This window comes from Apaloderma vittatum, unplaced genomic scaffold (assembly GCF_000703405.1).
Source record: "Apaloderma vittatum isolate BGI_N311 unplaced genomic scaffold, ASM70340v1 scaffold9510, whole genome shotgun sequence".
NCBI classification, from domain to species: domain Eukaryota; kingdom Metazoa; phylum Chordata; class Aves; order Trogoniformes; family Trogonidae; genus Apaloderma; species Apaloderma vittatum.
The window spans coordinates 14,220-23,360 of record NW_009692829.1 but is presented as its reverse complement, the minus strand read 5'-3'; the positions used below and the strand labels follow the sequence as shown (position 1 = coordinate 23,360).

The window sequence follows — 9,141 nt, the reverse complement described above, 5'->3', positions numbered from 1 at the left end:
AGAAAGTGTGAATCTTGTCTCCCGTGACAGGGATATCACAATGGCCCTGGGGAAGAGTGAAGAGTCCTCCTCCAGAGTGAGGAAGCGGTGGAACCAACGTCGGATGAACTGACCGTAACCCCCATTCCCTGTCCCCCTGCGCCACTCGGGGGAAGGAGGTGGAGAAACTGGGATTGATGTTAAGCCCGGGAAGAAGGGAGGGATGAGGGGAAGGTGTTCTGCTTTTAGGATCTGTTTGCTTTTTCTTATTTCTCACTACTCCTCTCTATTTGTTCTCTTAATAAATGTTTTGCCCGGGACGGTAAGTGCAAGTGATCTCCCTGTCCCTATCTCAAACCTTGAGCCCTTTGAAATATTTTTTCCCCTGGTCTAGCAGAGAAGGGGGAGTGAGAGAGCGGCTGTGTGGGTACCTGGCTGCTGGCCAGGGTCAAACCACGACAGGGCCCAAGGATCACAATTCAGGCCTTTCAGATATGGAGAATTAGTCCTCCCAGCAGGTGGTGAAGTCGGAAAGGTGCCATTTGCTTTGATAACACTACTCAAGAGATAATAAATCGATCCAGCAATGGCACTTGCTTCCTTTCTGAGCTTCTGGATGCAGCCTGTGCATGCATAACAATGTGTTTATATGCAGGTACGTTACAGAAATTAAGAAAAATGCATACACATCTAAACAGATGCTCTAGGTTGAGGGGCATTAGTGAGCACAGACAGATCAATAAAAGGAGCAGTAAATGACACGTCTTTGTTCATTTGTTTGCTGTTCACCTTTGAAAAGTACATAGTAACTTAAACAGCTTTTCTTTTAAGGAAGTATTTGAAGACTTCAGGCCATCAAACCCCAGGAAGAGATAAAATGCATAGCAATGAACGTTGGTTGTCTTAAAAAAAAATACAAAAATCAACTTGGCAGCAATTCTAGCCTTGATCCCTTGGTGTTCTTTCAAACCGATGCAGCAAACTTACCCGAATCTGAAGAAATTGTTGAATTGTCTGCAGATCTTATGAGCGAGCTCTCTCTTACCACAGGCTAGAGGGCCCGCCAATACCAGCATGGGGTAGGGAGTATCCAGGCTCGGTAAAGTGCTGCAAGAAAGGAAACCAAGGAGCAACTACGTTACCTACACATGAAGTCTTCAGAAACTTTGTATAAAGCTTCTGAAGAGCCTTTATTATCATTTCAACTCATCTCTCTATCACACTATTCACGTCGTCCACAGCGTAGACAGAAATCAGGAGAAGCGCCTGCTCAGTTTGAGATGCTCTGAACATAAAAATAGCACAAAGTGCTGCATCGAAGACCCCTGGGTCTCTTTTGCCAAAGGGATAAAGTTATGTCTACTATAATCTTTTCTGATCTACAGCCTTTTCTAAAGCTCCCTCTGCAGTTACGGTGTTGCTGGGATTTGTTTAAGGGTTCCCCGAGTCTATTGCCGAGTTGGTAATATTTTAATGACCAGGATAATAAGCCTGGCATGAATCTGGACTCGATTCTACAAACTTTTACACGCTCCTGCGTGTAACCTTGCTGACATCCATGGCCTTGCCAGGTGAAGGTGGCAATTTGTAAAGAACTCTTCAATTCAATACAATGAAACACACTAAGATCCTTAAGCTCCGCTGAACGCAAATAACACTATAATAAAAGACTCCAAAGTGCTGCAAAAACACAAAGCCCTCCAATTTCTCCACGCTGAGCAGGAGCTTAGATCCCTACATTTCCCCTTCCAGCTGTCAATACTGGAATGAGTCGCATTTCTGCGCTTTTTGAGTGTCCAGCGACATGTTTAGACAGCTAAAAATGGAATGCAACTTTAGACTCTCAATTTTAAATTGCAGCCAGATCTTAACATTACGCCACTTGATAATATGCCAGATGGAGCTGAAATAATTTCGAGCCCACTTATTTTTAACTACTAGACAGCTTTAGCTTAAATTTAAATTTTAAACTGGAAGAAAACTACCTATGTGGGTTTAGTTTCTGTTTAATGCGATTTAAAATAGGTGAACACAAATACCTTTTCTTTTGCAAATAACTAACTCTATAGAAGTAGTGATAAACATCCAGCACAAGCATGGAAGAAAAAGATTTCAAAGTAATGGCTTTACTCCTATTTTAAGGTCACCTATTTTAGGTCTATTATCTACCAGACTATAATGGGACTTGATGCTTCTGAAGCACTAAGAGAATAATGCAATTCAGTCTCCTAATTCTCCTGCGGAGCGCTATCCTCGCAAGAAATAACAGATACACCTACTAAATGAAGAGACTGGCTCGAGTCTGTACATATGTGCTGCTACAAAATTGTGAAGCAAACCTGGATCCTGGTTCGGTGTTCCATCCACGAGACCGTTTTAAAGCACGAGAGTAACAGAACCCTTGGAGATTTAAGCATTTTTCACTTACTATGGTGATGGGTGACATTTACAAAACATTTAACAGCATTAGCACAATAAGCTTCTTAGAAAAATACATTAAAAATATTGGAGAAGGTAAAAATACATTTTAAAAATCCTTATCTGAATCTCCTCGATTGTGCCATTCTGTTCAACTCAAGAAAGATCTTCTTCCTTTCTTGATTATTTCAACTGTTCAGACTGTCCTTCCCTTTTCTGACATTAGTGATTTAAGACAACATGATTCCAGGAGGAACTAGTGACAGTTGTGGATGGTACCGGTGCATCACTATAAATGAACCATTTCAAAGATGGGAATTCCAGAAAACACACTTAGCGACTGGAGATTCAAAATCTATCTAAATGTAGCAGAAAGGCTCTTACTTCTGCTCGAGGTCATGCCCTTCGTGAATAACGACGTCAAGGCAGGTCTGCGAAGACAGAACCCTTATCTCCACCATAGTTTAAGTATCTTCCTTCTCCAGGCACAGAACCTGTTACATGCTCACAAATTGCAGAACAGCTCTGCCAGCTTTTCTTTTACGGGGAAGTGTCATGCCCAGCGATGATACCGTATGTCGTTACTTGCCCTGCTTCCACTCAGAATGCAAATTCTCTTCAATAAATTGCCACTGCTCGAATTCCTCACGTCCTCAAATTCCTTGGACTTATTATTTCATCAGAAGAAAATGAAGAATATTTCTGTAGCACTCTCTCATCACGTTACTACTTACTAGTTCTGAAAGTTTTGGTTTTCCTACAGCTTATAACAATATAAAGAGTTCTTGGCTCATTTAACGTGCATCTTCCAACTTTCTTTGTCTTTGGTGAGCGCAGTAATACACTGCTGGGCAAGATTAATAGATTTCAAGGCGAGAAGGGACTACCATGATCATCTAAGTCAGACTTCTCTCATCATACTGGCTACAGGATTTCCCCACGTTACTTCTTATTTCCAGCCTGATACCTGGGGTTCCATCAGAGAGTATTTTAATTAAAAACGTTCCGGTTGCAGAGAATTCTTGGTACTCTTGGTACATTGTTCCAATGGTTAATTACTTTCATTGTTAAGAATACTCACGCTCTGTTTCTTCTCTGAATGAATTTATCCTCAATAGCCAGCTACCAAGTTTCATCATGTACATGCCCAATAGACTGAAGAGCTGTCTGTTATTAAATTTCTACTCCCCACATAGCAGTTATAACTACAATCAAGATACCTTTTTAAATGCCACATGCGTTTCCAGTAGGGGAAAAATACACACAACGTTGTTCAGAGGTGTTTTGCCATCTAATTAAAGATAGAACCACAAGGCACACGGAAAGAGGGAATGGCCTCAAAAACTTCATGCTAACATTTTCTGATTGTAACTTTTTGCTTTGGCGTCAGGTTTTGTTTTTAATAGAGACATTACTAAACCAGAATTAATTATAACCTCAGCTAAAAAAGATATATGCAAATGAACTACACCAATCTGGTTCCAATAAGCATTTTATAGTGTAGAAGACTGTAACGCATCATTAGGAAGATTCCATTAATGACTTTGTTGTGTGCTTTCCAGCTGAGCATGGGCAAACATTCAAAGCATCATTAACAATTTGGTCAGTACCATAAATGCTGGTCTGCGTGTTTATATCTCTGTGTATACAATATCTCTGACAGAAGACAGAAATGTTTCTTCCCAGCAATGGAGATACACATACACGATCCAGTAAACAGATATTTAAACAGATCCTATGTCTACATTGGAAGAAATCCATGCCTTTAGGTAAAACTACTGTGCTTTTTCAAAAAAGAAATCTCCAGCCTTGCAAAACAGTAAATAAATCTTCAGCGGGTTTTTTTTTTAATTAATAGACTGTTCAAAATTCTCAGAGTTATCATCACCACTGAGACGGCTCCTATCTTTCATTGACCATCCCAGAAACCATAAAACTCTCAATAAGGATGTTCTAAACCCACACATTTCTGCGTTTACTAAATCACGGATCTAAACCCAGGTTACTCAGTTACGAATTAAAATGTCCACAACGTAGCTATAATGGGACGTGGGGCACAAAAGCTCATCTCAGTGCCCCCTGCAGCCAATACAATAATACACCACAGATATTCCACATCAGGGCACGTCAAAGCATTTTCCAAGGATTCATCAAGCAAATATCCTAACGGATCTGCAGAGCAGCAAGGTGTGGCCACTTTTTAGATGACAAATGGGACCTGGCGTGGCAATGGCAACACTGGGAAAAGAGCATCGCTTCGCCTCTCCCTGCTGTGCTTTAAGGGGCAGTCAGCATCGGCTCTGCCCAAAGGCAGAAAGGAGCTGGACTTCCCTAAGCACAAACTTGAAAATAGCACCTTATGAATACAAAATGTGCCCCAAAGCCACAAAATACAGTCATTTCGTTCACAATGGGATGCCAAGAGTGTGAAGAGAAGGACAAAGCATAATAGGAAGAAGATATATCTTGCAGCTCTCTAGAGATTTTTTTTTTTTTAAATTGCCTTTGGGTATTGATAGAAATTTCGCATCTTTCATTTACGGTGCAAATGGCCATCTGTTTCAACAGATTGTTTAAAAGAAATGGAGCCGTGGACAATCTGTCTCAGGCTTTAGAGGTGAATGACTGACTTCATTTCATAATCAATCTCGACCAAATCAGATTTGCCTAATTTCCAGACTGCTCACAGAACACTACAGAGCTTCTCCTGTTCACTGGATTAATTTCTTGGTGGGAGAGGGACAGAAAAATGCCCCTCGAAATATGACAACATGTTCTGCTTTACTTGAGTGCCACCCTCCGGAGCAGATGTGAAGTGGAGGTGAGCTTACCTGTCAAAGATTCTCTGGGGCTGCAGCAGGCCGTACATAACGTGCGTCATATGATCTTTAGCGGCCACAACTTCTGGAGGGGGATCGTATTTATTCACAGCAGCAACCTGTTTCCACAGTTTAGGGGCAAAAAAAGAAATGAGGTAATTGTTTCCAGCTGCAACATGCTTCGCAGCTCACTCTGGATAACGATGGCTTCGTATTTATGAGGGTCAGTCTTCGTATTTGGCTTGTCTGCAAGCACTCTGCCGCATAAATCTTTTCAGGAGATTTAAGCACGATTTGATGGATGGAAGTCAGCCAGACATAGCTCCCTATCTTTAATATATTCAGCCTTTTACTGGAAAGAAAACAGGATGCCACACAAGATGCAAAGTCATTTTGCTTAGGTTTTAATTATCCATTAATTTGCATCGTCTCAGTGGTGGTGCAAGACAGCAAACTCAAATCCCTAGGGACAGAAGCTGTTCATTTATTCCTCAGAAGAGGAAAAGAATAGGCATTAATAAAGTAAGAGAACTGCAATTTGCTCCTGACACAACACATTTCTGCCTTTCCGGGGAAGAGGAGCGCTCGAACTCCAAGGATTCCCTCCATCCGTCTTGCTGAAAGCTCTACTGCGGGTACAGACCGCTAATGAGCTGTATATTTTTTGGTATTAAGAATCATAATACCACTCCGAAACAGGTTAAGAACCTACCACCCACTCAGAAACAGGTTAAGAACTACTGAGTCATTCCATATAAACCATCAAACACCAACCAGCCCACCTGGATGCAAAATACTGCCGCGAGCTCCCTTTACTAGCAAGCAACATGGCGCAAGAAGAGTGGATCTTAGAAGTCAACCTTTTGCTAACCAGGACTCAACGTCCACGCTATTTTGGGGTGGGGAGCTCATTTCAATCTCGCTCTGGTTCAGTCCTTTGGCCTAGAGTTCATGGCGAGGAGGACGTTAGGTGCAGCCTGGTGCACATCACCTGGTTAAGCTTGTTCCAAAAAGGAGCCCAGCTCAGGTATCGAAAGACTATTCCAGGAGGAGAATCACACACGGCAAGTTGGGCAACTGGGAGTTTCAGATGGAAGCTACGCTGCTGGTCTGAACTTAGAACGTTTCTGTGTTAGTGAGACAGAAGAGCTGCTCCCTCTAAATTCACCTTCACAAAAGAGTTTATGAGGCCAGAGTAGACATCCTAAAATAACCAGAGGAGAGGATTTTCTGAAATAACTTTAATCATCGAAAAGTTAAGGGCTAGTCTAAACCAGTCACCGAGGCCACAGAGAAGGAATTGATTGGAAGGAATGGAAAAGTTAAGGGCTAGTCTAAACCAGTCACCCAGGCCACAGAGAAGGAACAAAATCTTCAATATATTAAAAATTTGATTGGAAGGAATCTAGATTGCCACATAAGACGAAGAGTAAGATCAACACCTCTGGTAGGTGGAGTAAATTACATTCTGGTATTATTCCTTCTCTGTGTTCATGATAAAAAATGCCTGGCATTAAACAAGAACCCTAATATTTATGCAGCTAAAGTTAGAAGTGATGGATTTCTTGTAAGGATCATTCTTAAAGGATAATTCCCTGAAATCCAACCCCAATGAGCAGCTTTTAATCCGAACAGTTCTAGCATGGCTTGGGCCCAAATGCTACACGCAGCAACCAAATTACTGTAAAAGCAGCACAAAAGGGAAAGGTTTCTATTACAATAGAAAATTAGTGTACGCAGTCTGAGCAGGTTTTTTGAGGGAGAAGATTTTACAGCGAACGCCGCAGGGAGCAGAATGGGAAATTTTCAGAGTTGTAACTTTCAGAGCTGCCTTTGCTGTACAAGACACTGAAAAAAAACCCCCAATAACAGCATTTTAGAAGCAGCGCAGTGAATGCAGTTGCTGGCTTAGATTAACCAGCTGAGTAACAATGGCTGCTGAGTAAATTTCTTCACTGAACAAAGCTTTTAGGTAAGCTTTGCATTATTACATATCACAACCGCTCCAGAAATTCTGTAGATACATATCTGAATTTAAAAGCACAAGTCTCTGCCTTTGTAGCCTGCCTCAGGGGCTGACACATGGGAGATTTGTCACACCCAAATGACTAAAAAGCTACATTTGCATGCACAGCTTTTTACACTCTTTATTTAAAAAAAAAATCCAGGAGGATATGATGTCTACATACCTTTTCTTCCACAGAAATCTTCTTGAGATCCAGTTCTGTTAGTCGAAGCAACATGAAAATCACAAAGAGCCAGTAATCTGTTTGCTCCTGGAGGACAAAAGTTTCCACTTTGACAGAAAGTACTTAACTTCATCAATCTAATGTTTAATTTCAATCGCCGAAATTAAATGGGCCTTAATATAGTGCAGCACGAGAAGCTTTTTACCCTGAAGGATGTCAATACGCTGCACAAACTGACACCTCACCACAAGCTCAGCTTCTGCAGCAAATGAATAATTGTTCAAAAGCCTGCAACCACATTGTTCAAAAAGCTGAAGATGGGAATTTAAAAATCACCACCACACCCCTCAGAACCCCAGGAAAGACTGCTGGAGAACTAAAAGCCTTATCTGTACTGGGACTATGTAATAAACTTTGGTTAATATTTCTAACCTTTGCATACTATAGGAACTTTAAAAGAGAATTTGCATTAGAAATTCATTATCTTGTCCAAGACAACAACAAAAAATAATTAAAAGTCAAATTAAAAAGCTGACACTGACAAGTTCATGAAGCTTCTTAGTTCTAAAATCAGCAAGGTGCAGTTAAAACAAGTGGAATTCAGACAGTGGTCTCAAGATGATTGTTGCATGTTTAAGTTCTTAAAACAGTAGTTGAAAGGAAAATGATCAGACTTTGCTTAAGGGAAGGACATCTAAGCAGAGAAAGGCTTTCGTATTACGTTAGACCAGGGGCAGCCTATTTCAGGTATTTTTTTACGATAATTTCATCATGTGCCACAATAGACCATTCTCACAGAAGCCAATGCAAAATTGGCCGTTACAGGAAGAAGTTAAACCCTTAATATTCCACTTCTTTCTGACATTGGAAATCATTGTAAAATTCACACGTAATCTTGAAATCACAAGAGTCAGGGTAGAATCATCTTTGATCTTGCAGGACAAATTATAAACGCGGAGTCCAAGTCAGAAAGTCTGATATTTTGCAAGTATCATTGTTGTTGATAAAAAGGGTGCTTAGGTCATTAATTGAGGAGTATTACGTGAGCCACCAATGAGAACTGAGTAAATCCTACAGAAAAAAAGAAGATACAGAGTCCAGGGACACCTCATTTTAAAGCAAATTATAAACGCGGAGTCCAAGTCAGAAAGTCTGATATTTTGCAAGTATCATTGTTGTTGATAAAAAGGGTGCTTAGGTCATTAATTGAGGAGTATTACGTGAGCCACCAATGAGAACTGAGTAAATCCTACAGAAAAAAAAGAAGATACAGATTCCAGGGACACATGATTTTAAAGGGAGCACTATTAAGTTCCTTTGGGGTTTTCCCAGGAACAATTGAGTACAGACCTTCAAAGCAAACAAAACAGGAATTTTTTCCCATACAAAAATCATGGCACAGATTCACAAATGGGTTTACTCTGTGGATATTAACATCATGATTCATAGGCAGCTTTGGTTCAGACAAAGGTGGGTAACCACGCCAGGGGAACTACCACTAATCTGTTCTTGAATTCGTTCCCTGCAATGACCTGGCCATGTTCACAGACAGAAACTGAGGCAGGATGCGAAATCACAGTTCCAGGTTTGTATATTTGGCTTCCTCTTTAGTTCTTTCTTACCTGCAGAGGATTTTTTAAAAGATTTAAAACTCTGAGGAGAGGCAGATCTTCAATACATTCAAGTTCACGCAGCTCAGCAATCTAATTAGGGACAGAAACAGAGCATAAATCAGC

The 9,141-nt window shown here is 40.8% G+C and overlaps 1 protein-coding gene across 1 annotated transcript in view; it reads right to left on the bottom strand.

Annotated features, from left to right (window-relative positions):
* Positions 1-966: 966 nt before the first annotated feature.
* Positions 967-9,141, bottom strand: part of LOC104274633 (leucine-rich repeat and guanylate kinase domain-containing protein-like) — a gene marked incomplete at its 3' end in the record, with an annotated part of 22,303 nt that continues 14,128 nt past the window's right edge. Inside the window, exons 8-11 of the mRNA XM_009870359.1 lie at positions 9,028-9,108; positions 7,406-7,492; positions 5,229-5,335; positions 967-1,086 (exon numbers count right to left, since the gene is read on the bottom strand). Of these exons, the coding sequence (XP_009868661.1) occupies positions 967-1,086; positions 5,229-5,335; positions 7,406-7,492; positions 9,028-9,108 (395 nt within the window). The remainder of the gene's footprint in view (positions 1,087-5,228; positions 5,336-7,405; positions 7,493-9,027; positions 9,109-9,141) is intronic.